Source organism: Phaethon lepturus, unplaced genomic scaffold, assembly GCF_000687285.1.
Source record: "Phaethon lepturus isolate BGI_N335 unplaced genomic scaffold, ASM68728v1 scaffold10088, whole genome shotgun sequence".
NCBI classification, from domain to species: Eukaryota; Metazoa; Chordata; class Aves; order Phaethontiformes; family Phaethontidae; genus Phaethon; species Phaethon lepturus.
The window spans coordinates 23,804-44,568 of NW_010559699.1; the positions used below are offsets into that span (position 1 = coordinate 23,804).

General features: G+C 37.3%; 1 protein-coding gene across 1 annotated transcript in view; it reads left to right on the forward strand.

Moving 5' to 3' along the window:
• The window catches only part of LOC104625735 (neural-cadherin-like), a gene marked incomplete at its 5' end in the record, with an annotated part of 48,006 nt that overhangs the window by 8,073 nt on the left and 19,168 nt on the right, over positions 1 to 20,765 (forward strand). The window contains 15 exons of the mRNA XM_010293439.1: positions 1,897 to 2,039; positions 5,183 to 5,355; positions 6,342 to 6,510; positions 7,263 to 7,433; positions 8,383 to 8,555; positions 9,595 to 9,762; positions 10,344 to 10,593; positions 10,691 to 10,818; positions 11,691 to 11,877; positions 12,688 to 12,831; positions 14,285 to 14,568; positions 15,091 to 16,705; positions 17,915 to 18,008; positions 19,197 to 19,381; positions 19,595 to 19,824. Of these exons, the coding sequence (XP_010291741.1) occupies positions 1,897 to 2,039; positions 5,183 to 5,355; positions 6,342 to 6,510; positions 7,263 to 7,433; positions 8,383 to 8,555; positions 9,595 to 9,762; positions 10,344 to 10,593; positions 10,691 to 10,818; positions 11,691 to 11,877; positions 12,688 to 12,831; positions 14,285 to 14,568; positions 15,091 to 16,705; positions 17,915 to 18,008; positions 19,197 to 19,381; positions 19,595 to 19,824 (4,114 nt within the window). The remainder of the gene's footprint in view (positions 1 to 1,896; positions 2,040 to 5,182; positions 5,356 to 6,341; positions 6,511 to 7,262; positions 7,434 to 8,382; positions 8,556 to 9,594; positions 9,763 to 10,343; positions 10,594 to 10,690; positions 10,819 to 11,690; positions 11,878 to 12,687; positions 12,832 to 14,284; positions 14,569 to 15,090; positions 16,706 to 17,914; positions 18,009 to 19,196; positions 19,382 to 19,594; positions 19,825 to 20,765) is intronic.

The following is a 20,765-nucleotide window of genomic DNA, read 5'->3' on the forward strand; positions in this document are numbered from 1 at the left end:
AAATCTTGTGCCTTCCTTTCTTTCCTAAACATTGCTTAGGAGATACGGCTTGGAAAACTTGATCTTTTGTAAATTTTTATTAGATCTCTATGCATTTTCAAATACTAAACGAGATTAAGTTTCTCACTCTTCAGGTGAGAAAAGTCTCTTCATTTAATATTCAAGCGTCATTGAATATTTATCGTTCGTATTTTTTAAATCAGAAACGAGTGATCATATCAAAGTAAACATATCTTACAAATTGGAAGCAGAAAACAGTTTAAAAAACCCCAACCCCACCAAGTCTTCTATTTAAGGTTACTGAATAATATTAAAATGAACAGTATTTTATATTACCAAACATTCACAAAAAGCTTTTCTGTTCCCTATGTAATATCAGGGAAACTGCTATTGTATACATGTGTAGACTGGTATTGGAATTAAATTCAACTCCTGGAATTCAAATTATCTCAAGTTTTTGCTTAACCAGGTTAACGAGGCTTTGATTTTGCTTTATCTTTCCAGTTATGAAAAAAGTCTTGAACCCAAAGGTGAATTTCAGACAGAACTTAGTTGAAGTTTTTTGTAAAATAGATTCATCATGAACACACATAAATTAGGTCCTGCTGAGGGACTAGTTTGCAATTAATGTTGTGCTCTGTGGCAGGCTGATACAAATCAAGATGATGACGTTGTCTTTCTAGCCCTTTGTTTAAATAGATTTACAGTCCAGTATAAACTTATGATTCCTTGCCACGAGCATTCTTTCATCACAGTTATTCTGTATCTCAGTTACGAAATGCTTGAGGCTAGCACTCTGTTTCATTTTGTCAGTTTTTACTTTCTCCTTTTTAAGAGACCTCTTGTGATGACTTGAACACTTCTGTCCCTATATTTCTTGTTCAAAATTATCAGGAGTACTGTTCATTTGCTTTCCAGATGCAGAGTTGAGACAGTGTCCTGAGGGTTGTGGCTGAGCTAAATCAGAATAATTTATTTCTGTTACTTCACTGCATATTAAATTGAGGGAAGAAAAAAAGCTGTCTCTACAAAGGTTTTGATGAAAGCCCACATGCCTAGATAGCAAAAGCTAAGGGAGAGGTTTTCTGTGCATCCATTTTCTTTTTCTTTGAATTTTTTCCTATTCTCAGCATATGAAGAGTGGGTCCATAAGCACTCTGAACCCAGTGGTACATACGTATTTTATCTATATTGTTGGATAGAGACAGCTGTAGTTCATTCTTATGCCTGAGCTTTGGGATATCTATTGTGGACAGGTCTATAGTAATGCTTAGTCTGGCCTATGCTCAATTCAGTCAGATAAAATAATAAATATTTGGGACTTGGCTAAAGCAGGGGGCTTTTCTACTCCAGAGAGCGTTAAGCTTAGGCTGATAATGCCTCTTAAGAGCTTAGAATGTCAGTGATGTGTCTGGACTTGTGAAGAGATTTTTGTAAAACTGACATTATGCACGTATCCTCCAGATCGGATTCTCATCTTAGTCACTCTGGTGCAAAGGCCACACTGAAAACATTTTGACAGCTTGTGTCAGAAACTGTGCTATAACAAGCAATGCTTTAACTTTGCAAATGTTTGCTTTGGTTCTGTGAATCACACAACTCATTTTTTTTTAATTTTTAAAAAAGTGAATTCTGCATTTAACCCACATCTTGTTGGCGAAGCTAAGCTTTGGAGCTTCAATACTGCTGAAAGTTTGCAATGGAAATCCATGGGAGGTAACAACGGATAGATCATCAATGCTATCATTTCATCTTATCAGTGTAATTGTGTTAATAAATTACAAATCTCTGCAGCATCCTTTGTACAGGTAGTCAGTGGGCATTATGAAGCATAGTTCTGCATATATGATTTCCTGTCTAAATTCATAAATGTGTTATCCTAATTTCTTTTAACAGCTACAGGAGTTTTGTTTCTGAAGATGCAGGCCCAAACACACTGATTGCTACAGTTAATGCTGTTGACCCTGATGGAGATGGTGTGACATATGATATTCTGTCTGGGAATCAAAAAGGAAACTTTGTTATTGACCCTAAGAAAGGTAATAATACGTTACCTTTTGCTGCAGCAATCATTATATTGATTCTCATGTGATGCAGCTTGAATTAGTTCTTCATTAAGTAGAAATTAGAAAAACTGAATAGCATCTGCTATTTTTGAAGCTAATACTAACCTAACTTTAAAAAGTGCAGGAAAAAGATGCAGTTGTTCTAGACTCTCTTATAATGTCAAAAAACTGTATAATTTTCCTAAAAGCTTTGTACAACTGACATATCTTACTTTTTTTTTTCAGTTTCAGTCAGTAACTTAGTAGAGAGAGTTAGTATAGATAACAGGTAACTAATAGACAGTAACTTAGTATAGAATGTTATTGTTGATAACAGTGACATTCCAAAATATCAGACAAGGATTTGAATAACATTTAGTGTAGGAGACTAGCTTCGAAGTTGCAGCAAGAAAAGGCTACTCGGCCGGGTCAGGTGAAATAGGAGTCAAGGGTGATGGCAAGGCAGGCAGGAGCAGCGACCTCACAGCCACAGAGCACCATCCTGAGCAAGAAGAGCAGAACAGGTCCCATGATGTAAACCTGGTTCATCCAACAGTCTGCTTGTCACCATGTGGACTTGCAGTGTTGAGCCAGGTCTCGAGTCAAGCAGGAAGCCAAGTCAGCAAGGCAGTGTCAGGGTCAGCAAGATGCACAGCCAGGTACAGCACACCCCCAGGGGAGCTCAGGAAAGGACCTGGGCTTAAGTGCAGCCCCTGAGACGTGGGGCAGAGGCCACAGACAAGGCTTCTGACAACTAACAGTTTGATCCAGGGTTAGCTGTCTGCATGGTGTCAGAGCTGGCCTTGAAAACGGGTGGCCTGCATGAAAGGCTTCACTGAAAAATGAATATGTTAGATCTAGCACAGCTGGCTTGATGTTATCACATCGAAGAACACTATAGGATTAGTCTGGCGTGATCAACTTTTCTTAGAGCCACACTACATTTTTATCACGTTCCCCATTTACTATCTTGTCTAATAATACTCCTCTCCAGGGAGCAGGAGGGAGAGTTTGCAAGGCCTGCAGATGCACTCAAAGGTTGACATCCACCTGCTGTGATTAGGCAAAGATACTATTAGTAATCAAATAGCCATGTGGGGCAAAAAACCAAGAGGATGACAGTCCTGACTGGAGAAGTTTTCTTTGTGTTTTTTTTCAATAACTCAGTTTTCACTGGTTTAAAGTGGGCATTTGGGTTTTTAGATGAGGCTTTTTTTTTTCCCCATGCTTATGTCTATGTCCTTATTACACATGTGTGAGCAAACACTTCTTAACCAAATTTAGTTGTGTTGTACTGACACAAAATGATGCATTTGTAGGCAGAATGGGACTGCCACTGTTTTGTTTCAATGAAGGCAAAAAGTATATTCTTTTCAGCAGTCATGTATTTTTAAAACCCCAAAGGAAAAAATCCCAATACTTTGGTGTCCTTATTAAAAAAATGCCCAAACATACATCATCTGAGTAGGGTGGCATATCCCTTTAATTTAATAAGATTTATTTTGCTGTTCATTGCTTGAAAAAAAAAAAAAGAGGATGTTTTGAGACAGAAACATGCAAGCAAATTGAAATCCCATTGACAGATTGAAGTAACTTAATTAACTTCAGTTAAACTACTTTATATTTAACAGATTTTGAACTGCAGTAAAAATCTGAACTTACATTTTTCAGAGCGCAAGTGTAGACTATATAGGAAGGAGTAAGCCGCCCTAAGGTAGTCCTTCTCTTTATTTCATGGAGTTCACTTAGCATGAAATTTTAATTTCAATGCAAATCACGGTTTTGCAATATTAATGTTAGATTCCGAAATGTTCCCAAAAATATGGTCTGCAGGTAACTTGGAAGTGTTGAAGCGTGATGCTGAATTTACTGAGAGCTTCTTTTATCCTTTCTGACTTAAAAAGAGAGTTGTAGGTTCCAAGAGTTAAATTTCTAAAGGTACTTTGACACCTAAAGAGGAACTATGGTTTTAAAAGTGTCTAAATGCCACAGGGGTAGTATATCTGATGCTTCCGAAAACATTTATTGTATATGCTCAAAGACTCTTAACATTTGATTGATAGCATCTCTTAGGATTAGCCCCATAGCTTTAATACAGATAATCATGTATATGTACTTTTATACTTTTTAACCAATTAATTTTTATAGTCTTTGAAACTTAATTTAGAAACATTAGCACTTATTTTCAGAACACTTTTGGGCTTTTGTTGCTTAATAAACCAATAAAGGTTTATACAGTGGCTTGCAGCAGTTTCTTTTCAGAAATTATGTCAGGGGAATAGTCTGTACCCCCTTGTCACAGACATGCCAAGGTAAAATGGAAATGTGTCAAAAATAAGTGCTGCAGCTAAAGCAATACATTTGCAAGCAAATTGAGTGACATTGATGCTGTGACACTACTCGGTTGTAATGACAATTGCTATTATGCCTGATGAATAAGAGGGGTGATTGATGGATGATGGAGCAAAAGAATGACAGCTTCTTACTGCATGGTTTCAGATAGCTGTAGTCTCTTTTGCTTTTGTAGCAAATCTTTCATACATCTTTCTCTGACAGTGCCTTTCTGTCCCATCCAGCAGGGTGTATCATTTGGGTGACTCGGGAGAGTAGCAAAATACAGGTTTCTGAGGATATGCCTCTATAGCCAAATGCTGCTATGATTGTGCTGCAGGAAGGTAAACGTGTACTAGTTTCAGCTGAGCTAGCATGGGTGGCTACAGCTGTAGGCGTGGTGACACATGCTTCCTTGCAATAATGGTACGGGAACGTGGCCAGGCGTGCTGATGGGCCTGGTGGACTTTAAACAGAAGTCTGCCACAATGTTGCTCCGGATTTTTTGTCTTGTTTTGTTTTTACTGTAGCAGATAGACTAAAGCCAAAATGTGTAGGTCAGCTGAGTTGTAGCTGTTGTCTCATTTAGCTCTGTAGACACACCTGCAGACAAACCAAACTATTGTGCTGTCTTAATTTTGTTTTAATATCAGACTGCAGTGCGAATACCGTAGTTTAATTTAACTCTAGCAGCCTTGTGGTTTATTGGTGAATGGGTAAACCAGAATGGTTTGTTGTGCTCACTAGTGAGAAGAATAACAGTAATTGGTTAAATAAAAGCCCGCAACCTATTGTTGTTTTTACAGGGCTAGTTAGACTTCGTTCAAGTCCATTTCCTAAGCTGCAGGGTACAGAATATGTACTTAATGTCACAGCTACTGATGATAACGCCTCTGGAGGGCCCCATTCTCTTACAAATACTGCCCAGGTTGTTGTGAAAATTGATGATGTCAACAATAACAAACCTGTCTTTCAGAAGGTAAGTAGATGAGACTCAGTCGTTTCTGTTAGACTGTGTGGTAAATGTTTAAGACTGTTGTCACTGCAAGTGATGCAGCAGATGAGCTATTCAAGAAGCCTTTTGTCTCTCTTTGAGCCCTGATGCTTCTGTCTTCTCCATCTTCTCCATCCCTCTCCTAAGACTTACAGGGTTCATTCTCCTCTTGTGTCAGAACAGCTCCTGTGAGCACTGTCTCTTCCCTGAACCACATCTCATCTCTGGCATTTTAGAAGATAAGGTCAAGTGACTAACTTTTGGAGGTTCAGTGGGACATGTGATGAGGAATCGATAGGTACAGCTGTCTATGCAGTGGACTTGTTCCAAAGTACCTTTCTAAATTACATAGGCTTCTTTTGATGAGTGCATGTCTGGAACGGATGAAAGGGAGAAGAATGAAAGCATTTTAGCTTAATTTGTAAACTACTGTAAAAAAGAAATGCTTGAATACATTTTCAGAATGTTAATTCATAGTAAAGATCTGTTGTCTAAAAATTTCAAGTTTGATGCTGACGGCTAAAATGTTGATGGGCAATGTTGCTTATTTTGAAAAGGCAGTCTGTTCATGTCAGTCTTGGAAATTCTTGACAAAGTTACTTTGTGTAGAAATCCCACCAAAGCAATTCTGTGGTTTGGGCAAGTGTATGCCCTTTTTTTTTTTTAATAACTTTTGCTAATATAGAATAATACTTGCATTTGGAAGTCTGTGCAACTGTCGCTTTTTCTCCAAATATTTTCACTAGTTGGAGATGCTCAGTGGCCTCATGTTGTATGTTGTTTGTATAACTGCACAATAGCAAGTGAAGTCAGTAAATTAATCATGGTACAGATAAAACATTAACGTTGGTGCATGTGAATGGAAGTGTAGCTAAATCTTTTTTCTTTTTTTCCTCTAGTGTATCTTTAAATCAAATGGCATTCTAAGTCCTTGGTTTTTGGTTGTTTTTTTTTTTCCTTCCCTCTCTTAGTGTCAGTATTATCGGGAACATGCTTCTGTATTGGAAAACCAACCTTCAGGGACAGTTGTACTGCAGGTTGAAGCCACTGATGCTGATGAAGGAGCCAATGGTATAGTGAAATACGGCTTGATGCACAGAGGTGGTGTCCTGCCAGCATTCAGTATTCATCCTGACACAGGTAAAGCGAATATCAGAACTGATACTGGCATATAGAAACCACTTCGTTATAGTGATGGAAAAAAAGCTTAAATAAAATCAGACTTTGTGCTTTTTCACTGAGTTTTTGATAGCAGACAAAATATCAACTGTATTAACTGCATGAACAAATATTCTCCCTTTAATTTCATATGTGTCCAATACTGAACTAGAACTGATGTTTTCCCTGAAATGTGGAAGTTCTGCTGTGTGAAATAGCTTCTGTATTTTTGTAAGTAGATTAAAAAACCTGCCGTATTTTATGTACACATTATCTTGCAGCATTGCTAATGGCATATAAATGAGTTATCCAAATGACAGGAGTCTTACAAACAGTAAAGAGACTAAGTCTTGGCAGACCTAAATTCAGGCTGAACTTTTGAAGGATAAAAGACATGAAACATGCATTTACCCTGTACTTAGTGCTCTTCAAAATAATTTTTTTTTATAAACTCATTCTCTTAAAGTTAGTTTAGAACTTATGTTTGTTTTCTAAATTTAATTCCAATTGTGTGTAGATGTAATAGGAAGTTTGTATCTGCCTGAGAAATACCATTTAAGCTGTTGAAATTTGTTAAATCTTGTGATTGGATCCTTGAACCTGAAGTTCACGTTATAGGTGTATTTAATCCATTGCATTGTATCTCAATGTATTGACAGACAAATAAACATCTAAATGTAGAATATTGTCAAATGCAGAGCATTTTAACTCTCTGGTATTTAATTTGTTTTCAGGAGTTCTGACAACTGTTCAGGTATTTGATCGGGAAAAACAGAGGGAATATCCTATCACTGTGACAGCAACAGATCAGGCAGCGGAACCACTCATTGGAATATGTCAGATAAATATTATCATCCTGGACCAAAATGACAATGATCCCAGATTTGAAAACACCCACTATGAATGTAATTGAGAGTCATTGGATAGAGTTTCAGTGCCCTGAGTGTGAGCTTACCTGATGTCTAAGATTTTTGGGTTTTGTCTTTCCTGGCAGTAGATCTTGTGACCACCTAGGTGATTGCAGCCAGAGATGCACTTACCTTAATTAATTGCAGAACTGTTATTCTGTGTAATGTGCAGTGTAACAAGTACAGTCGTGACTCGTAGGCCTTCCTGAGTGTTGTTACGGGAAGATTCCTTGAAACAATAGCCATGTCGGTATCTTTCCTTACCTGAGTATACTAAGTGTCTGTGGTACTACACAGAGATGGGGAAGTTGTACTAAGCATGTGAGTGTGCAGTGCTGAGCACTAACTGTATCCTTTGTTTTTTGATTAATAGATTTTTGTCATAACTTTTGATTACATACTTTTCCTTTTCCCATTTGAATTTCATCATTCTTCATTGTTTGGTTTTTTTACCTTTCCTTCTTGGTTCTTCAAAAAAACCTTCCTGCTTATGGATAAACACCCAGAGGCATATAAAATAATAAAAAAATGAAGACTGATAATTCTTAATTAGTTATACTATGCAAATCCTAGAAAGTAGTTTCTGACAATGTGGTCCTTCTCTTCTGGTTTTATGCAGCAAATTAAAATTCCATTTATGTACATTTCATACAGAGCCATTAATCCCTTCATAAAAATACAAGACAGGAAGAAAAGTAGTATCTTACCAGAAATAACAATTCCAGGTTATGAATGTGGTATTATGAAGTTCAGATGTGATCCATGGCTCTGGAGTGATGGCAGCTCTTTAAAATACTCATTTTGATTTTTATGGCCATTGTTCCAAGGAAGATAAAGTTACAGCTTCCGTACATTATTACTTTAGTATTTCTTCATTTCTTAGTAAGATGTTCATGGTACTTTAGTGAATTAATGATCAGTTTGAAATATCTTTTCTTTACATTAGATTTCCTAAGGGAGGACACAAGAATTGGGACCAGCTTTCTTCGTGTGGCAGCCCACGATGATGACTACAGCTCAAATGCTGCCATTACGTATTCGATGGCAAATGAAGAACCAAATTATATACAAATTAATCCTACTACAGGCTGGGTGTTTGTGAACCAACCCATATCTCAGGTATGGCACTTGCTTTCCTTTTTAAGCTGGCTATCTCAATATATCATAGGAGGGACTGAGGTCATGAGTTTGTCCTTACCTCCATGTTACTCTTTGATGTTAAAGGATCAATACATCATGCATAAATTAAACATGAGTCTACGGCTTTTAGTTGATGGGTTCATTGGCTGTAAATGGCATATAAGCAAGCCAGCTTTCAGCTGGAAAGCTTACAGCACTGCCTCTGAGAACGCGTTCTTCCCATTTTATTAGCTTTGGCATACTAATAGCAAGGACTGGAGGGCTGAGACTGTAAGCAGGAGAGCAAGAACCTGGGTGTAGGACTTCACTACATTAACAATCAATAAGTTGACACACACCTGAATGTGAAAGACTGACACAGATTCCCAACTGGATACATGTTGATATCATGGTGGACTAAGTCATAGCTATCCATCAGGAAGGTGAAGGCATAATGAACAAAGTAGTTGAATGTAGCTATATAAAATTTACCAGTTTCAGCTATTTCTAGATACCTACATGAGCAGTTTGATATTTTACAGAGTTGTAAAGTAATTTGTGTTGAAACAAAAATATTGTTGTAGATGTCAATCTTTTAAACACCTAGTAGATATTTTTAATATTGAAATTTAACTTCTAAGTAACTGAAACACAAAACTTCGGTGCAGGTGTATCCTTTTAATATATTTTCTTTATTGAATATAAGAACCCTACAGACCTAATAACAAAAACTGTTGATAGGTAAGCTTAAGAACTAAGGGGTTCCACAAAGTGGCTTTTTTTCTGTTTTGTTTTAAAATTTGTGTGACATTTGCTAAGGTTTATTGAGACAATTAGCAACACTTTCCAACAATCTTAAGTAAAGCAAATAGCAGAATTTTCAGCAACCTTGCACCTACTTCATATTCTGAGCTCAGTGTTTTGCAGTTTTTTAAGTGTGCCTTTAATTTTATGTATTCATTTATTTTGGGGGAAAAAAAAAGTGCTCATCAGAGCCCTGATCAAAACTGTCTGTAACAAAATGTTTTTTACTGTTCAGAGGTCATCTGTAATTCGAGAGATTATTGCTACAGATGGAGGTAATAGGAGCAGTAAAGTTGAACTTGCAGTAACTATTACCAGTGCAAAAAACCAGCCTCCCTTGTGGGAAAGAGACAGCTATGAAGTTGTTATTCCAGAGAATACTACACGAGATGCATCAATTTTGGTAAGGTTGGGACGGACTTGTTTGTAGCTCTAAGGCTACAGAGTAACTGAACTTTGCTTATTTGCTTAAATACCCTAAGCTTTTATAACAGTTTTGTGTATTGTAGGGACCAATGATCTGCTATCACTTTTCTTTCAGAAATTCTAATGGTAACCAGAATTTTTGTTCTAATTCGTGCAACCACTATTTAATTTCCTTCCCACTTGGGCAACACTATAGGTGTTCCAGTTTTTTGAATGCTTCTGTGTTACCGGAGGTGATTACTTGGCTTAAAGTACTTAGAGTTGTTCAGTTTGATTGCTTGGAATGAGCAATCGGAACAGCTTTATGAAGTAACACCAACATGCGTACTTTTAGGATAAAAGCGTGAGTAACCGAACATGTAATGACTGGTAAGATTTGGCTGCAGCTATTTGCAGCCTGGAGATGTATCAGGCAGGGTTAAGTTTTGGTATGAGGAAATACTTGTCCTAGTGTTCAGTTGAGAGCTGAAGGTCTGGGAGAGTCAATACACAAAAGCTTTTAGAAATGTTTCTGTGCTCACAAAAGTGTTGATCATGGAAACTTTTTGAACTGTGCAGACAATCAAAGCAACTTCTCCCCTCGGGGATCCCCGTGTGACTTATAACCTAGAAGAGGGACTTGTTCCAGAGACCAACATGCCAGTTCGTTTCTACCTGACTCCAAACAGACATGATGGTTCTGCTTCAATCCTGGTAGCTGAGCCACTAGATTATGAAACAACAAAGAGCTTTCTACTCAGGGTTCGAGCACAGAACGTTGCTGCGGTTCCTCTGGCAGCCTTCACTACGGTTTACATTAATGTAACAGGTGCGTAAGCTGTTTGGTGATGTTATAGTATCATCAGTACTTTTTTTTCTTTCAAGTTTTATAGTTTTTTCTTTATGCACTCTTTTTGATATTTTAGATGTCAACGACAATGTCCCGTTCTTCACTTCATCTATTTATGAAGCCTCAGTAATAGAGGGAGCTGGTGTTGAGACGTTTGTTGTTCAGGTGTCTGCCACCGACTTTGACCTTGGTCAGAATGGTGAGGTAAGCAAGTGGCGACCTACATCTTCCATGATGAAAGGTACGGAATAACTTCTGTGTGAACAATGGCTAAATAGACTAGAAGTCTTCAACCTGGAAAACAGATGACCAATAGAGAAACATGACACGAAATAAAGTAGTTAGTTAAGTGTTTCTCTGTCTTGCCGTTTGAAAAATGCAACTAAAACTAGTAGGTGTGAGACAGAAACAAAGAAGAAATATTTATACAACCTGTAGTTCAGGTGAAAAACTTGCTATAGAATGCTCTAGTTTGGAAAGGCCTCCATAGACCTAAAATGTAATAGGGTAAATTAATGAAAGAAAAGAATGCATTAAAAGCTTCTATGAGTTGTAAATCATTGGGGGTACTGTAAACTGAACCCTTACAAAATACGTCAAGTTAACACCAAAAGTGGATGTATTTGTTACTGATTTTAAAAATCAAAAGTAGGTATGTCCTAAGAATAAGAGTGCAAGCTGAAGTCAAGTGCACAAAAACATGTATAGAGACTAGAACATGGTCCATGATACTGAGCAGGTTCAAATTCAGCTCACCTGTGGCTGTTGTGCTAGTCAGTACCTGGTATCTTTAGCTGAGTTTGAGTGCTGTTGCTTAAGCACTGTGCCAGTGTGAGTCAGAGAATTTAGGAACTGACTAGACAGATTTATTTCCATTCACAGATCGGCAGTCAACCAGCAAGCAAGTTAATTGACTTTAAACTAAATTGCTCAAGCTGGCAGTTTTACCCAGCTTTCTTGGCCCTGATCAAGTTCTCAAACGCAAGACTCTTCTTCCTCTATTTAAGTACGTTTTTACTTGTAAACTATCCAACAAAAGGAAGGTAGAGATTAACAACTTCTTTTTAATACTTTAGATAACTTACTCCCTGTTACATGACAGTGGCAGAGACTACACGTATTTTCAATTGGACTCGCAGACAGGCTCAATATATACTGCCTCAGTATTTGATAGAGAGAAGAAGGGGTCTTATCTTCTAGAAGTCAAGTCAGTAGATGGCTCTGAATCAGCTCGACCTGGAAAACATGGGAAGCCAAACTCTGGTAAGAGACAGATATCTGTGGCAAGCATGATTTAAAAACAAACAAACAAACAAGCAAGCAACCACAAAGAAAAAAAAAGAAAAACAGAAACTTTTAAGAAAGGAAAACCAAAGCTCTGAAATGCAGAATTAAGCATTAGTTTCCTTTTTTTCAAGTGTACTTGTGAAAAAGTGTCTATTGCTTCGGTTTTGATTGGGGTTTTTTTTTTTACTGTTTGTCTGTGCAACAGTTGTGTCAGAGCTGGAAGAGATATTTTATATGATGACCAGGAAAATTTTTTATTCTGAAATTAAGAGAAAGCTAGGGCTTCATACTTAGAATTTAGAGAGTATTTCCTAGCTAGCAAAGATGCAGCCATTATCCGCAGGATGCAGATGTATGGGTAGTGGAGGTGTTTCTCAAAGTAGTGCATATGGTACTGTATTCAGTCAAAAGTGATTATGAAGTATGAAGCAGGAAAGTTCAAGATAGAAAATCGTATCTCAATTGATGGCTGTGCTTAAATAAAGACTTAAAACTTGACTTTTGTAGCTTCAAGACAAAAAGTTATGACTAAAAACTGTACAATTTCCATATTAGGCATCAATTATTCACATATTATCTGTTTAAACAAATTGGATGTGACATTCATTGATATCCAAGTTCTTTTGAGTAATGTTGGTATGTATATTGCCCACAGCCCTAAGGGTTTGTTTCTGTATTGTCTACATATTCATCTTCATTTCATGTGCAGCTAGACAGTTTAAGGAATTGTAGCTGACAGAAGTGGCACAGCTGAGTATTTTAATCTCTTGTTTCTTGTCTCTCTAGACACTGCCTACGTGCACGTTTTTATCAGCGATGTGAATGATAACAAGCCTGTCTTCACTCAAAGTGTCTATGAAGTAAATGTGGATGAAGACCAGGATGTGGGCTTGACTATTATTACAGTCAGTGCTAATGATGAAGATGAAGGTAAAGTATTGGAAGTCCCCATAACTGTGCCTAAAATATTAATGAGTTCCTTTCAGCACACCAAGACATATTTAGTGGTGCTAGAAAGGAAAATATCTTTTTGTCTCTATATTTTAAAACTTCTTTACATGTGAACTGATCAGGCATGACCATTAGTTCATAATGGATCTGTGAGGCATAAGTCAAATAACTCTTGTTTCGGGAGGCAATGCATTAATGTGGGATGATGGGGAATAATTTCTATGCCAGCAAATACAAATTTATTATAGATCATACAATTTTCTTACAAATGGGCACCAATAAAAAGGTCTTGGTTAACTAGAATGAATCAGACTTGATTTCAGTGAGATTATTTTGCTTTCTCTATGGACAGTATAGTTGTATCGTTCTTTATTTTTTTGGTACACAGTCTCCTATTTGAAACTAGACTTTCTAAATGCATATGATGAGTCTTAGCTATATTGCTTTATCTACAAATCAGTCAGGAATTCAGCCGTAAGTCATGTAAAAATAAGTACATAACCAGCGCTCATAAATGAGAGAGGGGATGGTACAGACTTCAATCTTCTGGCCACAGTGCACTACTAATTTGACTTTGCTGTATGGTGAAAGTTTGTTCGCCCAAGTCCCACAAGTTCTGTCAGTATGTTTGTGAAGTGCAAGTACATCCTGGCTGTATTTGATTCCTCACCCACTCAAGGAGTTTGAGGCAAATGTGGATAAGTTGTACTGAAGAAGTATTTACCTACTCAAGGAACTTCTAGTTTGTTAATTAGGCTGCTTGTAAATCTACTCTATAGTGTTGGGTCAGGGGACCTGATGTGAAGGATATGTGGCACTTAATTTCTGTCCTCTTAATGAAGTGAATGATTAAAGATGTAGCTATGGAAGAAGAGAAGAATGGTAACGTGAAGGAAGAAGTTTGCAGAAAGGTTAGAAGTCTTTACTTGATCTAAAACCATTAACAAGTTGGTACTGTATCTAAAATTTTGAGAAGTTCTGTTAGGATTGTCTCCACTGGCTTGATACGTAATTGTCCTGTTTGTTGGTAAAGTCTATGCCTAAATGCATATGAGTGCAGAATGGTGGGAAGTATTTTATGATAACTCATTCCTACATGCTGGGGAATTCCTTAGCAAATAAGAATTTGTCTTTTTGGTCCCATAACCTTGGCCAGTCATATCGATCCTTCAGTGAATTCAAGGGATAATAAGTAAAAGCTGAATTAATATTTCATTGCAAAGACACATTTTTTAATTATACACAAGTTACAATTGGCCATACCAGAACTGAAAATGCTGAGAAGTAATCTGACATAGCTGCATGTTTTAAAAGACCAGAAAACTGTAATACCAAAAATCAGTTAGCGTATGATTTGTACTTCATCTTAACATCCCCTGTTTTAATCTACTTCAAGAAATGTGTGTTTTCTGACACTGTTGGTAATTGACAGGAACAAATGCTAAATTACGGTATCAGCTCACAGCTGGAAACACTGGAGGAGTACTTGATCTAGAACCAGAAACAGGAGCCGTTTTTATTGCCCAACCACTGGATTATGAAGAAACAAAAATGTATGAGATTCACTTGTTGGCTTCTGATGGGAAATGGGAAGATTATGCAGTTATCATCATCAATGTCCTGAATAAAAATGATGAGGCTCCAGTTTTCTCTATCAATGAATACTATGGAAGTATAATTGAGGAACTGGATGGCTTACCAGTCTTTGTACTTCAGGTAGTGTATGCAGTTTCAGAGATTATAATATTTCAATGAAAGAGCACAGATTACTCTGATACAATTATGTTAATAATAATCCAGCACAGATATATTAATGAAATTTAGTTTACTGAGTTTTTTGTCAGTACAAGAAGAGAAATGGACTTCTATGGAAAAACAATTACAAAGATAGTAAGTAGGTAAGCAGGATGGATAATTTGTGATCCTAAAAAGCAAGTCGTTAATATTTTTAAAGTATGTATCAGAATAGCATAGTTAAATTACCCCTACAAATATGAATAAATAACATATTATTTTAGTAATAGAATATCTACATTGTTATTGTAGCACAAAGCATATTCACCTACTACGAATTGTCCCTCAGCCGCCTCTCATTTGCCAGTCATCTGGTATGCATGTATTAATAGCACGTCATATACTTTTGCTTGGACTCCTTTAGACTGTAGCAGTGTATAGGATGTAATGTAACCGTTGCATATTTTGTAATTTCTGTGGTTTTTATTTTCAAAACTTTTGTAGGTTATGGCAAATGATCCTGATAGTAATGTGGATGAAGGAGATTTGAGATACTCGTTGCATGGGCATGGTGCAGCTGACATTTTCACGATAGATGAGAAATCAGGCAGCATTTATGCGCACAAGATGCTGGATCGGGAAGAGAGAGCGCTGTGGAGATTTGTTGTATTGGCTACTGATGAAGGTGGCGAAGGACTTACAGGATTTGCTGATGTAATTATTAATGTGTGGGATATAAATGACAATGCACCCATGTTCACATGCATGCCTGATGATTGCACCGGGAGTGTCTTTGAAAATTCTCCTGCAGACACGTTAGTCATGGAAATGGATGCAGTTGATCGTGATGATCCAAACGTAGGTCTTAATGCTGTCCTGACTTACAGGATAACAGAGAATGTAAAAAATGAGTTTGGTACTGACATGTTTAATATCAATCCCAATACTGGTACAATCCATGTAGTGGGAGGAATGCTAGACAGAGAAAGGACTGAACATTATTTTCTTACTGTTGAAGCAAGAGATGGGGGAGGGCTAACAGCAACTGGCACTGCCACTATATGGATTGCAGACGTCAATGATCATGTACCTAAATTCACAAAAAAGATGTGGCAGGCAACAATTCCTGAAAACAGTGCCATTGGCTCGGAAGTTCTGCAGGTGTGTGCTACAGATGCAGATGTTGGGGACAATGCTGACTTAATATTCAGTATCATCGGGGGAGACCCAGATCAGAAGTTTTATATTGAGAATGACAAACAATGGCAATGTGCCACTATTCGACTGAAAAGAAAATTGGATTTTGAGAATGCACGTGAAAGGCACTTTAATCTTACTATTACAGTGGAAGATCTTGATTTTGCTAGCACTGCAGTGTGCCTGATTGAAGTTGAAGACTCTAATGACCACAGCCCAGTTTTCCTTTCTCAGTTTATTCAGACAAGCCCTTTCTTTGAAAACATGCCTGTAGGTACTACTGTAACCACAGTGAGAGCTACAGACAAGGATTCTGGTTTGAATGGGAACATTATATATTCTATAAAGTCAGATTCAGATCCTATGAGACAGTTTGCGATTGACCAATATGGTCATGTCATTGTGGCAAATACACTGGATCGTGAAGTCATGCAGAAATACAGTTTAATTGTACAAGCTTCAGATCAAGGGACACCTGCCCACACTGGAAGCATTACAGTTTTTATTAACTTGCTTGATGTTAATGACAATGGACCAAGGTTTGAGGCACCATACATGCCTGTAGTTTGGGAAAACATACTGAGGCCTGAAATAGTGTCTATGAACCATACATCAAAACTGCTTCATGCATTTGATCCAGACAATGAAGAAAATGGACCACCCTTTACATTTTCATTGCCACCAGATTATCAGAATTCTTTGGATTTTTCTCTTATTGACAACAGAAATAACACAGCAACTGTAACTGCTTTGAGGTCCTTTGACAGAGAAAAGCAAAAAGTGTTTCATCTGCCAGTAATTATAACAGACAGTGGGGTTCCAGCTATGAGCTCTACAAACACCCTAACTATAACAATTGGTGATGAAAATGACAACTGCCATGAACCTGGCCATAAGGAAGTCTATGTGTACAGTTACAACGGTAAGTGCTATCTGGATATTATATCAGATTCATGAAAATAGCACAGTTTTATACATAATTTCTGTCTTGCAGTTCTTACTTTTTTTTTAAGATGGTTTACATATTTTGAAACAGAAACTCCAATTCTGAAGTGGAATGAGTAAAGTATATTTGCAAAGCTCAGACCCTAGTGTGTAAAAGATAATCTACTGAAAATCTGTTAGGCACAAACAAGTACATATTGCACTTGCAGAAAAAGCAGTATTTTTATAAACCAGTAGAATCTATTTTCCATTGACTAGTTTTCATCTACACAGAGGAGAAGTTTTTTGTGTGTGCACACATGATTTGGCAAGTATCTGATGCCAAGAGATCTGGAGATGAGCATAGCAGAACTTGAAGCAACTGAGAGAAACAGAGGTTCATAGATAAGCCGTAACCAAAAATTGTAGAGGAGTCCCACCTCCACTGTCACAGCCACTGTGTGGCTGAGCAGGATAGAAGTCTTGAGGAGGGACGTTTGCTGCTGCCAAGAAAGGATCCGAGAGAAAGCTGGGTCAGTCCTTTTTTTAGGAAAACAATGATCTTTGGGGTGCAGTAAGTAACTGCTTCCCAGAACATGTAGTCTTTGAACTGAAAAAAAAAAAAAATGCTGTTCAAAGGTCTCCTTCCCTGGAGTTGCTCCTTCTGCTATTTTAGAACAGCTGCTTGGATGTTGCACTTCTGTGATAGTCCACCGGGGCCTGAAAAAAAAGCCAAGAACTGGCACAGCTTGGTGGCTTCTTGCCCATTTCCTTTTTTCAGTCACATCCTTCTTTCCTAGCTGCACCCCACAGAAAGCTCTCCCTCTTTTGCTGGATTCCACTGGTGTGCCATTTAAAATAGTAGAGCAGCAATGAAACATTTGGGGATTAACTCCTGATGTGGTGATTTTTTTTTTTTTTTTGTCTGAGGATTTTATATAAAGTTGTATTTATGTATCATTCTGTTGTTGTTTTGTGTTGCTTTCAGCTTTTCTTCTTGCATGTAACATCCATAGTGTACTCACCTTTCCAGAACCGGCATAAATTACATGACAGGCTATGCATTATTTTAAGAATCTTGGATCATAACCACCACCAAACTGAGCAGGATTCTGAAAATAATAAATGCAGCAGTGAATGCGGCAGAATATGAAGTTCACTGAAAAGCAAAAATTAAATGCAGATTTATTATAATTTATGTCAACAGGAAAATGGACAACAACAGTGCTTGGGGAAGTGTTTGCACCAGATCAAGATGACTGGGACAATAAAACATTTGTCTCTGAAGGAAAACTGCTCAAGTGAGGATTGTACTTGCATCAAAATGAGTAATATTTATGCTTCTGTAATTATTTTACTCACCATGTATTTCTCTGTGCTCAGGATGTGCATAAGGCTGGTGTTACTGAGTGTATTACGGAATGTACCTTCTGAATGCTCTTTTTCTTTTTGACTTGGGTAACTATGTATTAAGAAATTAATGCATAAAACATTTTTTCCAACAGAATGCAGGTTCACACCATGATGTTTGTTTTTAGGCGGATGTCATCATTAATTTATATAAAAAACGTGTATTCTGTAAGATCTAATTTAAAAATAGGCAGAGGTTTTAATACTTGCCCTCAAATATTAGTGTTGATGGAATACAAATCCTAAATTTAAAGGGGCAGAATGGAATTATTTCATCAAAAGTGGAAAGGAATTTGGTGATCTCCATTGATGGCTAAATTAACAATTGCGTGCAAAAAACATAGCTCTTAGATTAGTAGAGGTTTTTCTGTTAATTGAAATGTTGAATTGGATTCTTAATTCCTACTTACCCATTCTTTGTTCATGTCATACAGTGTGGTGGCATACAGCATAATTGTATGCTGTTTGAAATACAGAAAATGGGTGTGAAAATGAATGTGAATTTTTGTCTCCGCTGTGAATAAAGGTTTAAAAGCTTTATGTAGCCCAAAATTAAAGACTGAGTTTCTGTCCATCAGCAGCCCCTGGGCCTGTTTCCATATTAAGAGGTTACTGTTCCATAATGGTGGTCATGGAATATTTCCATAATTACTGACTGCTGTCCTTTTGAGGTAGCAAATTAAGATGATAGCAGAGATTTCATACCAACTTTATTCTGTTCCAGATGCATAAATGAGCACCTGGAATGACTTTGTGTGGCTTTGTCACTTTCTATTACTTATCTTATAGACCTGACGACTATGTTGAACCCCATGGTTTAACTACACACTGCTTTTATTCAGGATTAGGAAAGTCTGAGGATTTGGGAGTGGCAGAAACATCTTTTTATAAGCTCTGCAGATTGTAATTTCTGAATTAAAGTGTTTCTGGTGCTTTTCAGAGGTTGGTTGCTAATTCCAATAGGTTTTGATCCTATAGTCTTCATAGTAACATTTAAGTCCTTCTGAACTATGTTGATGAACAAAGTAAGTTCTCAATTTTGATTTCTTATGGTTTCCTAATTGAAGATTTATGTCTAGGTCTTTCAGATTAAATCAGAGGACCGGTTCTTTGATGATGGTCGATAACGCTCCTCAAGGAATATACAATTTAAAAGTTAGAGTTTCTGATGGAGTTTGTCCTGATGTTGTATCTACAGTACAAATCCATGTCAAAGAGCTGGAAAATGAAGCCATACAGAACTCAGCCACTGTGCGCCTATCAGGTTAGTTTTATTTGCTGGTGAGAGTTTAGATTAGCTGCTTCTATAACTGAATGATTATGTGATATAGGTATTATTATACCAATACTTGATTAACTTCTCACTGTAGGGCACTTTCCAGTATGTTTCCATGTTGTTAAATAAGAAATAAATTGAGAAATTAACCTGTGGTCTCCCAATATTTCATGTTTATCTGTTTTTGAATCCCAAACTCAGATGTCACAGCAGAGGAGTTCATAAGGAGAGATGAACATGGCAAAACGAGACATGAAAAGTTCAAGGAAGTACTAGCAAAAATATTACCTGCTAAGCTTAGTGATATCATTGTCTTCAGTGTGATGAACATTGATGGAAAACAGACAGATGTAAGATTTGCAGTCCATGGTGGTTCGGCGTATTACAGACCTGAGAAACTGCATGCTGAGATGGCAGCATTTAAAAATGAGGTATGTTCTCTAGGGTTATCATGCCTCTGTGTAATTCACTCAAATACTGAGTTTGCAAGGTACATATCCCAAACATCAGTGAAGGAATATGCTAGATCTACAGATAAGTTTTTTTGGCTTCACTCAGGACAAAAACATTTGTTAAGCAAGTGCTTAATTCAAGCTTTCTTTGTTCTCCTTAGTCCCATACATACAATTATTATATGGTTGTACTAACTTCTGGTTCAATAAATATAACCACTTTTTAGTTGCAGAAGGATGGTTCTCCATTCCCATCATGGTACAGTTAACTGTGTTTTCTCCAGTCAGTGTTTCATTGTGTAATTTATCAGACTTCTGAATATGAAATCAGAAGAATTCCTAGAAGCCGCAGTGGTACAGTAGTGCAGAGAATGTCTTGAAAATGATAGCTTTTTGAACGTTCCAGATGCTGTTGGAAATACCCAAATCATCACGTTGTGGTTAGACACTTAGAGTAGCGGCTTGATGCCACCCAGATGGAATTTGTACTCTACAAAGAGATGACAGTCCACAGAAAACATCTTGCTGGAAGGAATATTAGATACTGATATCTATTGTTCTATAGATATGTTATTCTATATCTATATTAGATTAGATATACATACATAGAAATATGTAACTGTTAGAAGAGCAGTTAAAACAGATAAGTGAGGTGGAGACAACCAATTTTGTGATTGTATTTAATTCGCCAAAGGACAACTTTAAATGCAAAGTGACACCCTCCCCCAACTTTTTTTACTGTTACAAGGGGAAAATAGTTTTTGAGTGTAAGATGTTTTCTTCCACTTCCTGATGTTCCCTAGCTGTCCTGCTTGCTAACCAGATCCTGCACTCCCTGTAACTCCGTTACCCAGACACAGTCTGTCTTGGCCCCACTTTTATTTCCCGTAGTCCTCCAGATTTTGGCTTTGCTGCAGTCC